Consider the following 13,824-nt stretch of genomic DNA (forward strand, 5'->3'; position numbering starts at 1 on the left):
AGGGAAATGTCCAACAGGCAAACCACCCTGGGTATCAGTTAAGTTCATTCTTTGATCAGGGATTGTAGCCACTCTTCAAAGAACCTGAGACCTGACACTTAACCTTTAAGCCTCCCAGGCCAGCTCTTTCCCTATTTACTTCATTACACTTAAGTAATTATTTTTTAAAAGCTCTGTGTTAAGTGGGTGCTGGTGATAGATGAGAGGAACAATCTCTGTCCTCAAGGAATTCCGATGAAGGGTGGAAACAAAAAAGGAAACAAAATTAAAATGTGAGATGGCAGTGTGTGGTACTAGTCTATGAGAGGGATAGCTAAACAGACCAGAATGTCAGAGGAGTGCTAATACAGTTTACATTTAAGCAGTCTACAAAAATGATTAGGAATAGGCTTTGTGGAGACTCGTAAAAAGAACATACTAGGCTCATACAGTAGTCTATACAAAATCACAAAGGCACAGAATATCTTTACGCTTTCCAGAAACTGCAAATAATTTAGTATAGCCGTAGTGGAATGTGGATGGAACCATTAAAGGATTTTAATCAGGGAAGTAGCATTTTTTGGTTTGTAACAGCATAGTGGCATGTTTTGATTTGCATTTTAGAAAGATCACTGATTGTTTGGGTGGAAGGTAGATTAGAAAGGATGTCTCCCTGGAGGTCAGGAGACCACTGTGATCAGAGAGTCATTGGAATAAAAATAGTAGTTGAAGCTATGAGTGGATGAGAACATCCAGGGAGAATGTGTAGAGTTATAAAGGGAATGATGGACAGAGCCCTGGGGATACAGTGATTTAAGGTTGAGCAGAGCAACCCTCAAAAGAGACTGAGAAAAATTAGCCAAAATAGAGGGAAAACCAGGAGAGAGTGAAGTCACAGGAGCCAAAGGAGGGGAACATTTCAAAAAGAGTTAGGTTCAACAAATGAGTTCTGAAAAGAAATCACTAGGATTAAGGCTGAAGAATCCCAAAAGCAGCATTTGGGAGTGGCCAGGGTAGAAGCCAGATCTCAGAGGGTTTGGAAGGAAAGGGGAGATAAAGCAGGGGAAAGGTCGATAAAGGGGAATTTGCTGTCTGTAGCCTTAGGTTGGTCTGCTGGCTTCTCAAAGGAAAGGGGTTAAAAAATCATAAATGGTGTTATCTCTGCTGTTAGGGACATCACAGTCTATCAGAAGACTTCACACTCCTAAACATACACAGGGGAGCTGCCCTTGGGGAAGGGATGCAGGAGGGTCTCTAGGGAAGAGGGGGGTCAGAAACAGCAGGGATTGGCCAGAGTCCTTTGGAACCCACGCTCTTCTGAGATTGCAGTGTCTGCTGGGTGATATCTAGGCACAGGGGGTGCTGTGGCTTGCACTCTGAAGGCAAGAGCAGTCCTGGTCAGAGATGGGAGGAGAGGCCTTAAAAGTGTTTTTGCTATCAGATAAGAATTTTCATATTGAGATGCTGTTTTGTTCCATAAGTCTCCAGTGACTTACCACAGGGCTTTTTTCTTGATTCTGTACAACTTTTTTTTTATATCAAAAAATGATGACAAAGGAAGTGAGATCTCTTTGAGATTCTGAGCAGCAGAATCAAGATTCGAAAGGATTTTACCAAGTCGGGAAAGAATGTTTTGTTCTTTCAGGGACCAATATGAACTTTGATAATGTAAGCTGTACTTGAGTTGATTTGGGATATTTAATTGATTGCAAACTCAGAATGAGTCAGCAGTTTGGAAGGGCTTCCAAAAAGTTAAAATGGTTGGATTCATTTAGAGACTCGAGAAGGGAGGAGTTGATAGTCCCCCTCACCCTTGTGAACCACTTAGAGCCCACCTGGAAGTTCTGGACACTCCATTTTAAGAGGGAACTGAGGGGCTGGGGCTGTGTCGCCTACAGAAGAACAGACTTGGGTGAATGTGGTCTCTATCTACAATTTTCTTAAGGGCTGTCACATAGAAAATGAGAAAACTTATTCCCTGTATTCCCTGAGGGTAGAACTGATACCCACTCCCCACAGTAGCCACCCCTCCCCCTTCCCTGATCTTACTCCCTGAGAACTTAGCAGGGAGGATTTTTAAAAGAGTAGGAATAGATAGTCTAATTCAGACATACTCTACATAGCATGTACAGTAAAGCTGGGATTGGGAGGGCCTACTCTGATAGCCAGCGTCAGCTCAGTCTTGAAATTTGGTATTTAAATAAGTGGAGAGGATGAAGACATTCCCAGTAGGAAAAGCAGTGTGCTTAAAGATGGGAATGGGCCGGGAAGAGTGGAGTCAATGAGCATGGCAGGTGTGGAAGTTTGAGGGGCGAGCAGCTGATTTGTGGCAGGTGTGGACACCTACCTGACTGAGAAGATTAGACTTTGTTCTGTGGGCAGTAGCGCCACAGGAAATAAAATACTTCCTAAAGCTGGTATATGTAAGAAGATTTGGATGCAGTGAGACAATACTGAACAGAGGGTGACAGTGAGGATTCATTCATTTAACAAATCTTTATTCAGTACCTACCATGTACCAGGGTCTGTTCTAGGCACTGGGGATACAGCAGTAAACAATTTAAAAATCCCTGCTTTTCTGGAGCCCTTGTAAGGAGTAATGGACAATAAACAAATAAGATAATTTCTGATAGTGAAAAATGGCTAAAAAGGAAATACAACAGGGTGATGAGAGCATGACTTGCCAGAGGGACTGGGGTGGTCAGAGAAGGTCTTAATGAAGTGATGCTTGAGGTGATGCCTGAATGATGAGACAATTTCAGCGAGTACAAAAGGCCCCGAGATGTTAATGAACTTGGCATGTTTAAGGACAGAAGAAGGTATCGCTGGAGCATAGTGAGCAAGGGAGAATGACAAGGGTTGTTCTCTGATCACTGACTGGGAAAAGCAGGACGGTATAGTCTGAAAATGTCCACTGAGAGTGGTTCTGAAACATCTCCCTTACAGGGTTGTGGTCACCATCCCCTTAAGACTCACTGAAGTAAATGAATGGGGAAAGACGAGGAATAGGAAAATCCAGCCTGATACCTTTTCATGTGCAGTACAATGTGGTAAAGAGAACATTAGCTCCAAAGTCAAACTCTGACTTGGACAGAATTCTAGCTCTGCCGCTTTCTAGTTGTGTGACCTTGGGCGAATGACTTAATCTCTAAATTTCCAATACCCAGATCTTTCGAGTATGGATAATAATTCCTTCCTCAGAACTGTTGAGCCAGGGGTGCCAATGAGCCACACCCAGGGTTTCAGGTGGTAGGGATGCTTATAGCGCCACCTTGTGTTCATTCACATGTTTACAGTGTGTGCAGTGTTGCATTAGCAGCACAGCCCAGACACAAAGACTTTCCCTCTGTGCAGTGTCCTGTTGTGTGAGAGAGTCCCATGTTTTGGAGTGAGACCCATGTTTTGAGGGACACTGACTGGAAGATTGGCTGAAAGAACAGGAGAGGACCACTCCTGGGGAACACACCTCTATGTAGAGGGAGCAGATGTGGGCTCTGGGGCTCCAATACCAGGATCATGAAAGAGCGGGAGCAGGGTGGATAGGGTGACAGGGGGCTGATTCTAGCTGCAAGTAAAGAAATATTTTATTGTGGTTAGATTTGCTCAAAAATGAAATGTGTCGGCTCTAGTGGAGGCAGGGGATGATGGGCGAAAGCTTGAAGTAAATTAACATCTTGACCCTGAAAATATATTACTAACTCCAAGTCTTTAGGCCTTAGAAACAGAGAAAATGATGGTTCTGCCATTGGCAGAAATGGAAATCATCAGGAGAATGAATGAGGTGTTTTAAAATGGCAAATTTTAAATGAAAGCAGAACCCTAAAGCAGAATGATCTAGAGATCAAGAAGAAGGTTGGGGTTAAAGCCATGGGTTCAGGAGTCGCCTGTACGACTGTCTGAATGTGAACAAGGCAGGGAAGAAAGTGTAGAGTAAACAAAACAAAAAAAAAAAGAAAGTGTAGAGTGAAATATAAGAATTGAGCCTTAAGATACGCCCATCTTTGAAGTCAAGAAAATGAAGAAGGGCTGAACAGTCAAGAGGTACAAGACAGGTCAATATCATAAAAACACTAGGAAAAGTTTTCCAAAAGATGGGAGGAGCACATTCCACAAACTTGAATTCCCCCTACCCCATCAGTTCCTTCAGCCCGGGTCCTGCCCCTCTCATCCCCGTTCCCCAGGGAGCAGCATCTCCTGATGGCTTCTTGGCTTCCTCTCACGTGAGTTTCAGTGTTCGTCTGATTCCTTCTCCATCCCTGTTGCCGCAGGGGGTGGTGCTGAGAGCCGACCCGTCCTTCGCTACAGCAAGGAGCAGAGGCCAACCACGCTGCCCATCCAGCCCTTCGTGTTCCAGCACCACTTCCCCAAGCAGCTGGCCAAGTCCCGGGCCCTCCACAGCCTTTCCCAGCTCTACAGCCTCTCGGGCTGCACCCGTGCACCGCAGCGTGCCCCCCTGGCTGCCCCCGCTGCTCAGGCCCCAGCCCAAGCTCCTGCAGGGGAGTTTCAGGCATCCACCAACGGAGGTGCCAGGAGAGCTGGGCCTGAGCCACAAACCTCACGGCCGTCACCCCTGGGCAGCTACTCCCCCATCCGGAGTGCCGGCCCCTTTGGGCCCAGCACCGACTCTTCCGCCTCCACTTCGTGCTCCCCTCCCCCAGAGCAGACCACAGCCACAGAAAGCCCACCTCCATGGGCCCGCTCCTGTCCTCCTGCTGTCCGGCCTGCCACCTCCCAGCAGCCACAAAAGGAGCATCAGAAGATACTGACCTTGGCTGAGTACCGACTCCATGGAACAGGAAGCTTGCCTCCTCTGGGCTCCTGGAGATCTAGCCTCAGCCGGGCAGACAGCCTGGCCCGGGGAGGTGGTGAGGGCAGCATGGCTTCCAGGCCCAATAATGGTATGAGGTTCAGTGCCTGCCCCCCACCCCACCCCAAGCAAGCTACCTCCCCACTGAATGGTTTCTTATACTCCACCTTGGGGTCAGAGGTTACAATGTTTGCATCTGTGGCTGACATCCCAACCCTCATGTTTTATATGGGCCCACTGGGTGGGTATGAAATGCTGTCTTCTAACTATTTCCTGTCTCTTTTGCTAATCTGTTCTGCTTTCAGCCAATCATCTATCCCCTCAAGCACTCAAGTGGAGGGAATACAGGAGGAAGAACCCTCTAGGGCCACCTGGTTTGTCAGGGAGCCTAGACCGAAGGCCACAGGATGGTCGACTGGCCCGAAGGAACCCCATCTTTGAGTTCCCTGGCTCCCTCGGTGCTGCTGGCCATCTGAACTGCCGGCTGAATGGTGTGTGGGCCAGGCCCCCAGTAAACCCAGGGCAGGCTCTGCCATAGCTGGGAGGGGCTAGAGAAGGGGTCAGTCCCCAAATCACACATCTCAGAGGGTATGAGGCACAGAACTGAGCTGCAACTCAGAAAGAGAATTGCTTGGGATTGATTTTTCTCTTCTTTTCAGGTCAAGTAGTGAAGCCGTTACCACTGACCTGCCCTGACTTCCAAGACCCCTTTTCCTTGACTGAGAAGCCTCCAGCTGAGTTCTGTCTGTCCCCAGATGGCAACTCAGAGGCCGTTTCCATTGACCTGCTTCAGAAAAAAGGTGAATATTTCTCCTAGCTCCGGACGGGAAATCTATCACTACCTATTTGTGCCTGTTGCCCTACTATCTAGCCCTCCAGAATATTTCCCTGTTTTAGAACTCCAAGTGTTGGGAGGCAATTAGAGAGCACAGGTACTGGGGCAAGAGGTAGAAGTCTTTGTACTGTGGATCGTGAGTATTTGCAAGTGGGCAAGGATCCTTTATCAGATGCTTAAGAATCAGGTTTTAGTTTCCTCCCTCAGGGAGCTAAGTATAGTGAGGGAGACTCCCATGTGCTATACTGGGGGAGCTCAAGTGCTACAAGCTCTAGTGGTTTGGGTAAACATGATGGTAACATCTAATAAGGTAAGGACTGACAAGGAACCAGTCTATTTAGCAGACCTGTTTAAGTGAGATGATGGGGAGAGGATTGAGCATAACTGTGGGCCTTAGAGAAGCAGCCTGTGAAAGGGAGAAAGATGAAGCTAAAGTCCCTCACAGAGGCAGAGTGGGGGACTCAGAGTTTAGGGAGAGGGAAGAACCTTAGGCAAGAAGGGGAATAGCCACCTTCCTCCAAGTTGGAAAGGGATTACGAGAGGGCAGGTGGGAAGGAAGATAGTTGTAATGTAGTTCTGTCTTTTGGATGGACAGGGAAGTTGAATTCATCACCAGTGGCCTCTGTTCTCTGTGTGAAGTAGAACCAAGGGCTTGAGAGAGGGGTCAAGATTTGGCAAGGCAACTTGAGAGCATAGCAAAGGGTGCTACAAGGCACACATCAAAGAAGTGCCCCTCCCAGGCACTGGTGTGAGTAGCGCTGGACTTTCTCCAACAACAGCCAATAGCCTGGTTTCTCAGAGTGGAGAGGACAGATGGTTAGAGTGATCAAGGTTTGGAGTAAGAGGGCAAGGAAGTGAGGATGTTGAGTGTCTTGACAACGGAATCATTGAGGTGGGTCTGGGCAGGGAGGCGAAAACAGGAGGGGCTTGAGAACTGGGCAAAAACAGGAAGAGGCCACAGCCTTGTGTGTGTGCAGGGACACAGTGAGTGAGTGAGTGTGTGTGTGTGTGTGTGTGTGTGTGTAAGCCCTTCCCTCTCCCCACTGAGGGCTCAGTCCCAGCTGAGTTGCCCAGGGACTTGCTTAGGGACCTGTCACATCAAATTCTCACTTGCAGGGCTGGTGAAAGCTATTAACACGGCTGTAGACCTCATTGTGGCGCATTTTGGCACAAGCCGGGATCCTGGGGTAAAGGTAGGCAAGAAACTGTGGAGAGCTGAGCTCTACCCTGCTGACCCTCACCTATTCTCTGCTACCACCTGCCCTTGCTCTCTTGCCTCTAGAACTCAGAGTTGGGTACTTAGAGATGGGGATCACAAGAGAAGCACCGTAAGGACTAAGAGAGTCAGAGGGGACCAAGGTCAGGCTCCAGGTGATTCCCTGTACTTCCCTGCTGCATCCACAGGCAAAGCTGGGGAATAGTTCTGTGAGCCCCAATGTAGGCCACCTGGTTCTGAAGTACTTGTGCCCTGCGGTCCGGGCGGTGTTGGAGGACGGGCTCAAGGCCTTTGTGCTAGATGTCATCATCGGGCAACGGAAGAACACCCCGTGGAGTGTGGTTGAGGCTTCCACACAGCTAGGTGAGTGCTGGCTGGCAAGATAGGGACCCCAGGCTGAATTTTAGGGTTCCAGGACTGGGCATGTGACCTCCAACTCTGGCTTCCTCCCAGGCCCATCCACCAAGGTCTTGCACGGCCTGTACAACAAAGTCAGCCAATTCCCAGAGCTCACCAGTCATACCATGCGCTTCAACGCCTTCATCCTCGGCCTGCTCAAGTGAGTGTGTGGAAATCTACAAACCACCGGTCCCCTCCCCTGGGCTCTGGCACCTCTGAAGAACCAGCTCCCTAGACTGGGTCAGAAAGGGTGGATCTGCAGGATCTTTGGCCAGGGCCCAAGCTCACTTTCTCCCCACCTAGCTACAGCCTCTCTCAGTAGGTCACTGGTCTCCCACCAGACCCATCAGTCTCTGGCACTGATCACCAACATGGTCTTCTGCTTTTACAAATCCATAATCTGGCTCATTTGGAAAGTAACCTGGTTCTCAGTTTCTTTGGATATTGTAACCCTGATCCTGTCCATTCCAGCACTGCTTCCAAAGCCTGCTTGACCCAGTTCACCTTGGCACCCACATCATAGTATCCTTCTTTTCTCAAGTATGGGCCGAGGTCATCCCCGTAGGTCCTGAGCTATCCTGTACTCTCACTCAGCAGCTGCCCTGACTTCTTGTCATGGGCAAGCCAACTCCATTCTAAGAGGAAGTGATTGGCTTGTGAATCACATGTTCACCCCCTCCCTATTAACCAGGTAGCATCACTGCCATAGCAGGGAGATGTTCACCTATACCTCTGCCCTGTGTGTGACCCCCCATATCCGTCTTCTTTGTATCTTATCATCTGGCTATATCCACACAAGACTCAACTCTCTTCACCTATCTCCCTACAGCATCCGGTCCCTGGAGTTCTGGTTTAATCACCTCTATAACCATGAAGGTAATGCTCAGAACCCTGCTCTGTCTTGCAAACTCAACAGAGGCCAGGCCTCGGAGGATCAAAAGAGGGAGGCACAGCTGTCCTTTCAGATGCTAGAGGTGGGGAGGAGAACCACACAAGCTTTCATCCTCAAGGCTTGGGCTTCTACCCAAGTCCTCTCCCAGCCTCTGCTTGTGTTAGAGCCTTGGAGTCAGCAGGATACTCAGGCAATCTGGGAGTCAGGGTGGCCAGGAACCTCTCCCCTCTGAACTCGAGGCTACCACTTAAGATTGTGGAGCTTCTGCACTGCACAACTTCAGAAGGCATCGTTTACACTGTAGTGCATCTAAGTGGCACGGCACACAGCCTGTGCAGCAGTACGCACTGGCGCCACCCAGGCTGCCTTTCACAGGCCCACCCCAGGCCGGGCCCTGCTTCTCTGTGTGGCTCAGTCCCTCTCTCTTCCTCCCCTAGATATCATCCAGACCCACTACCAGCCGTGGGGCTTCCTGAGCGCAGCGCATACGGTGTGCCCTGGCCTCTTGGAGGAGCTGCTGCTGCTGCTGCAGCCCCTGGCCCTCCTGCCCTTCAGCCTCGACCTGCTGTTCCAGCACCGGCTGCTGCAGAGTGGGCAGCGGCAGCGGCAGCACAAGGAGCTGCTGCGGGTGTCCCAGGACTTGCTGCTGTCCGCCCACTCGACACTGCAGCTGGCCCGCTCCCGGGGCCAGGAGGGCCCTGGAGACATGGACGGGGCGGCCCGTGGGGAGCGAGTGAAGGGTGTGGGTGCCCCAGAAGGTGGAGAAGATGAGGAAGAAGAGAAGGAGACAGAGGCAGCTGGGAGCTCAGGGCGTGGCAGGTGGGCCCGAAGTGGGCAGGCTGGCTGGTGGTACCAGCTCATGCAGAGCTCCCAGGTCTACATCGACGGCTCCACCGAGGGTTCTAGGTTCCCCCGGGGTGGCAGCAATAGCAGCAGCGGCAGCAGCAGTGAGAAAAAGAAAGGGACAGGAGGTGGGGGGCCACCCCCCCGAGAGGGAGTCGTGGAGGGAGCTGAGGCCTGCCCTGCCCCTGAGGAGACCCTTGGCCGGGAGAGGGGCTGGCCCTTCTGGATGGGGAGCCCCCCTGATTCTGTACTGGCTGAGCTGAGGCGCAGCCGGGAGAGGGAGGGGTCCACTGCCCCCCCAACAGAAAATGAGGAAGGAGCCTTAGAGCCTTCACCTGGGGTCATCAAGTGGGGACACCTCTTCGGGTCCCGAAAGGCTCAGCGGGAGGCCCGGCCCACAAACAGGTAAGAGACAGTCCCTGGTGTAGACAGACGGGCAGGGGGGCCTGCTCTAAGCCAGGGCACAGACAGAGCCAGAGCCCGGCCGCTATCCCCTAGGCTACCCTCGGACTGGCTCAGCCTGGACAAGTCCATGCTCCAGCTAGTGGCGCAAACAGTGGGTGCCCGCCGGGAGCCAGAGCCCAAGGAGAGCCTGCAGGAGCCACGCTCTCCAGCCCTGCCTTCCAGCACTCCATGGTGAGCCCTGAGAGACAGAAGGATTTGGGGGCTGGGTTTTCCTCTGGGTGGGGTTTCTCTGACCTCCATTTGTTGTTTCCCCAGCGAGGTGAAGGCACTGTGCCACCATCTGGCCACAGGCCCCGGACAGCTGAGCTTCCACAAGGGAGACGTCCTGCGGGTGCTGGGGCCAGCCGGAGGAGACTGGCTGCGCTGTAGCCGGGGCCCTGACACTGGCCTGGTGCCTCTGGCCTATGTGACTTTAACCCCAACTCCAAGTCCAACCCCTGGAAGCAGCCAAAACTGAGGCCCTGTGCATGCTGGTGGCCTCAGGGACCCTCACAACCCCTAGACTCATAGCCTGAGAGCCCTACCCAAGCCCTCTGGCTTGGTTACAGAGAGTAGACCGAGAGCTGGGGGCCGCATATCCCTGTGCTCAGTATCGATTACTCCCCCTTAACTGTCCCAGTGACCTCGTCCAGATCTCCCCCCAGGAAAGGAGGGAAGGGACGCAGCACTGGGCTGCCAGAATTTCCCCAGACCATCTTGGCCAGCCCTCCCATGGGTACAGACAGGCATGTCCCTGTGGAGGGAGGTGACCAGAAGGCCCGTCTGCGGGGTTCCCTAGGCCAGGTGGTGAGAAGGATGGGTGACAGTATTGGGGCCAGTTCCCTAAGCCCCCAGCTGTAAGTAGGCTGTGGCCAGTGCCTGGTGGTCAGAGGAGGGAGGAGGAGCCCAGGCTCTGTTTATGTATTTATTTATTTATTTATTACACCTATTAATAAAAAAGGTGCTTGGCCTCCAAACCATTCTCTCTTTGTGCCTTCTCCCACCCTCCAGACCATCTTTCTTCTTTGCAAAAGGATGGCTGGGATAGGATGAAAAGGAAAGAGAGAACTTGAAGTCTAGGTACCTACGCCAGGAGCTGCTTCTGGATGGTGCTGAGGCCCAGAGCATCATGGGTGAGATGCCCATATGTGCGGCCAAACTGGAACTTATACCCTGTGTGGCCAAAAGATTCTGTCATTTGTAGCCAGAGGCATAGAAAAGTTATTTCTCAGCCACTTGCCTAGAACCTCCAAGTTATCCTTCAAAATCTGGTCCTAACTACTCACTAGGAGCTACATCAGTTTCGTTTTCTGCCCAGTGATAAAGCTGACCCAAGGTCCCCCATATCTACTAGTTCCAAGCCCTAAACCACCTCCACCTATCTCACACACACACACACACACACACAAATATTCCAGTCCCCAAAGCCTCCCTCTGGGGGCTGTCCTCACCTGGCACATAGCCCCCATATTTAGGTAAAAGGCCCAGGTTCTGAGGGTAGGTCCTGGAAAGTGAGGGGAGATGTTTAGGATCTTTCTGGGATCTGCCCCCTGACTTCATCTGTCCAAATTCCTGCAGTGCCTGGTTGCTGAGCACAGGAAAGCTGGAACCGAAGAGGAAGCGAGCACGGGGCACATAACCAGTGAAGCCTAGGGGAGGGGGATACTAAGTCAGTACCTCCTGGGCACCTCCCCCAGGCCTTTGGTCATTACCCACTTCCTCTCACCTGACATGAAGAACTTGCGAGGATCTCTGTCATCCATGGAATAAGGGGAAGCCTTCTGAGGAGAAGTTGATAGAAGAAAAACAGGGCTATCAAGTTCAGCCCCTGGGCTGTAACACAAGCTCCCAGGGAGGTGAGGCTGGCGGTCTAGCCCACATCCCCTGTCCCACAGCCATGCTACACATGACCACCCCAGACCTGGCCACACAGAGGTAAGGCTCCCCACTCCCGCCTCGTACTCCCCATCAGCCTTCTCGGTCTCACTTGTTCCGCCTCCTGCCCCAGCTCTGGCTCCTTTTCCGTCTCCAGCTCTGCCTCCAGCTTTGGCTCTTGGTCTTTCTCCACGTCTTTTTCTCCCTCGGCCTCCTTTGACAGCTCCTGACTCCTCTGTCCCCCATACCACTGAGTGAAATCATTCAGAGCCTCCGCCCAGACCTGGCTTCTGTTCTTGGCAAAGATGAACTGTGCCTGGGGTACAAAACCTAGGTAGGCAGGGGGCAAGGACGATTTGTTAGTGTGTGGGACCCACATTCTGGGATGGGGGATACCTCTTCATACCTGTGTACATACCTGTGTACCCAGGGATCATGCTGGAGCTGAGCCTTTCGTGTCCACGCCTGACAGGCAGGCTTTTCCTGGGAGCCTCGGGAGATCTTGGAGGCCGGATGGGAGGCAGAAGTGTGCGGTGGGCAGGGGGCCAGGCTAGGCCAGGAGAGCTGCGAAGTAGCTGCCCAGTCATCTGCCCATAGGTCTGGCCCATGCTGAACCGAAGTAGCGGGCAGTGTCCAGTGTACCTGTAGCACAAGTCTCACCCACTCACCTCCAGAATCCCCCGGCCTCACCATCCCCAGAGGCAGAAGCAGAGACCTCTGAAGCCCTGATCTCTTCTGGACTCAGCTGTGTATATATTTTGAGCAGGCGTTTCTTAGTTCTCTGTCTGGGTTTTCAACCCTTCCCCTCTGCTGTTACCCTGTTACCATGGAGAGCACAACACAAAGCTTCGTAGCAGGCCCGGCTACTACTATTCCCTTGCTTTTCCTTTTCCATTCAACACCATAGACATCCCAGCTGTAAGCCTCCCATACCAGAATGTCCACTTGGCCCCCAAGGCCGAGGTGGCACAACTCTGCACCCTTTTACTCTGGGTAGAAGTCTTACCCTGGGATATAATGAGGGTTCTGAGGGTTCAGCCCTGGTATGAAGGTGCTAGCCATAGCCATGGGAACCCAGGCAGTTCCCTTCGTTTCTCTTTGAGCCGAGCTCCTGGGCTGTGTGTGCTGACTCATGTCCAGGGCTGGGAGGCAGAGAGGCGGGGCTCGGGGAGGAGAGAGGGGTGGGGGCACTAGTGTGATGGCTGTCAGGGCCCGGGCCGCAGGGGAGTAGAGGCTCACTGGTCCGTCCACTCCGGATCAAGGGCAGCCCTGCCACCTGGGGGCAGAGAGAAGGCCGCGTACAGCCTCGCCACTGCAGAACCAAAGGAAGCCCTGAAGTGGGAGGTGGGGGAGCAAACACTGACAGGCCCATTGAGCTCTGTCTCAAAAGAAGGCCCTTCCTTCTTAAGCCCCTCTCTGAGCACCTGCCTGAGGAGATGTGGATTCTGCTCTCTGTGAGTCTTGGTTGAAGGTGACGGAGTTCCTAGGAAAGCCCAGGGGGGAGGTGATAGGGAGAAAAGGAACCTAAAGACCTCTAGGCAGCGACATTGTTTATTTTCAGTAATGTAAGGACAAGAATTACTACTATCATCCGGATCATCATCCATTCAACAAATATGCCCCGCTCTGCCAGGCACGCTCTACAGTGGCAGAAAGTGCAGAGGAGTAGGAGTCAGCGTGCCTATGCTCCACGTGCCTATGGGCAAGTCATTTAGTATCTCTGAACCCTACTATCCTCATTTATAAAATGCAGGTGCTACTATTCACCCTGCTACTGTTGTGAGGCTCAGATTAATGTATGCAAATGTGCTTTGTAACAAACACCTTGAAGCCAGAATGGGGGGGTAGGGGAAAGGGCACAGACGTGAAGTCAGGCAGCCATGGGCTCCTAATAGCTTGTGACCTTGAGCCGACCTTACCTTCTCTGAGCAGGTGGCTTCTTCTGAACCTGAAATCCCTAAACTCTTAACATGAAGGTTAAAATAGCCTAACCTACCAAGGTGGTGTTAAAAATAAAGTCAGATAGTGTGTGTGAAAGAACTTACCCCAGCACCTGGCACCCAGCTGCTAAAACTTAATTTCCTTTCCTGTTGTTTAGTATTGTCTCTAAGCGTCTAACACAAATGGGAGATCAATGAATGGTTAGTAAATTCAGGGGTTATAGGTTTTCTCACTGTGGGAGTTCAAGGGAAGGAGATATGAAGGTAATGTTGAGGTTTAACGAGGGGGCAAATTAGAATTTGTTAAGAAAACAATTCAGATCCTAAGAGCAGTACAGACCAGGAGAAAGATGGGGGGGAGGGGAGCATGATTAGAACTCTGCGGCTGGTTCAGGGCCAGGCTGGTCCACCTTTCCAGGAGGCAGAGCCTCTGCTCTCCTCCCCACGCCCGACTGTGCCAGTGCCTGGGCTAACCAAGCATGTGTCACTGACTTCTTGGGACTTGCACAAGAGGGCCCCAAAGAATACATTTCATGTTCCTCAGTGTTCTGCCAAGGACAACCTTGGTATGTGTCATTTAGAGCTAGAGTTAGA

General features: G+C 51.7%; 2 protein-coding genes across 9 annotated transcripts in view; one reads left to right on the top strand and one right to left on the bottom strand.

Annotated features, from left to right (window-relative positions):
• Positions 1–10,392, top strand: part of RUSC2 (RUN and SH3 domain containing 2) — a 59,250-nt gene extending 48,858 nt beyond the window's left edge. For all 6 annotated transcript variants that reach the window (XM_059925008.1, XM_059925009.1, XM_059925011.1 and 3 more), the window contains 10 exons: positions 4,248–4,877; positions 5,092–5,277; positions 5,446–5,586; positions 6,738–6,814; positions 7,026–7,200; positions 7,291–7,396; positions 8,066–8,112; positions 8,566–9,376; positions 9,470–9,607; positions 9,692–10,392. In XM_059925008.1, the coding sequence (XP_059780991.1) occupies positions 4,248–4,877; positions 5,092–5,277; positions 5,446–5,586; positions 6,738–6,814; positions 7,026–7,200; positions 7,291–7,396; positions 8,066–8,112; positions 8,566–9,376; positions 9,470–9,607; positions 9,692–9,893 (2,513 nt within the window). In that variant the 3' untranslated portion in view covers positions 9,894–10,392. The remainder of the gene's footprint in view (positions 1–4,247; positions 4,878–5,091; positions 5,278–5,445; positions 5,587–6,737; positions 6,815–7,025; positions 7,201–7,290; positions 7,397–8,065; positions 8,113–8,565; positions 9,377–9,469; positions 9,608–9,691) is intronic.
• CIMIP2B (ciliary microtubule inner protein 2B) lies at positions 10,332–12,417 on the bottom strand. 3 transcript variants are annotated; one of them, XM_059925012.1, is made up of 6 exons: positions 12,297–12,417; positions 11,709–11,932; positions 11,403–11,620; positions 11,142–11,196; positions 10,867–10,919; positions 10,332–10,588 (listed from the first exon to the last, which is right to left on the bottom strand). In XM_059925012.1, the coding sequence occupies exons 1-6, from the start codon at positions 12,356–12,358 to the stop codon at positions 10,349–10,351; spliced, it is 852 nt and encodes a 283-aa protein (XP_059780995.1). In that variant the 5' UTR covers positions 12,359–12,417; the 3' UTR covers positions 10,332–10,348. The 3 variants fall into 3 exon arrangements, with proteins under 3 accessions (XP_059780995.1, XP_059780996.1, XP_059780997.1); XM_059925013.1 differs by having other exon boundaries at positions 10,867–11,064; XM_059925014.1 differs by having other exon boundaries at positions 11,709–12,108; positions 12,297–12,359.
• Between the last annotated feature and the right edge of the window lie 1,407 nt (positions 12,418–13,824).

The sequence above is a fragment of the Balaenoptera ricei genome, chromosome 6 (genome assembly GCF_028023285.1).
Source record: "Balaenoptera ricei isolate mBalRic1 chromosome 6, mBalRic1.hap2, whole genome shotgun sequence".
NCBI lineage: Eukaryota > Metazoa > Chordata > Mammalia > Artiodactyla > Balaenopteridae > Balaenoptera > Balaenoptera ricei.

Bases quoted from the DNA above. Each gene is read 5' to 3' on its own strand.
- CIMIP2B (XM_059925012.1), bottom strand. From the start codon at position 12,358: ATGGCTATGGCTAGCACCTTCATACCAGGGCTGAACCCTCAGAACCCT. The intron at 11,933-12,296 runs GTAAGACTTCTA...CTTGTGCTACAG, and splicing joins AACCCTCATTATATCCCAGG to GTACACTGGACACTGCCCGC. The intron at 10,920-11,141 runs GTGAGAGGAAGT...CTCACTTTCCAG, and splicing joins TCGCAAGTTCTTCATGTCAG to GACCTACCCTCAGAACCTGG.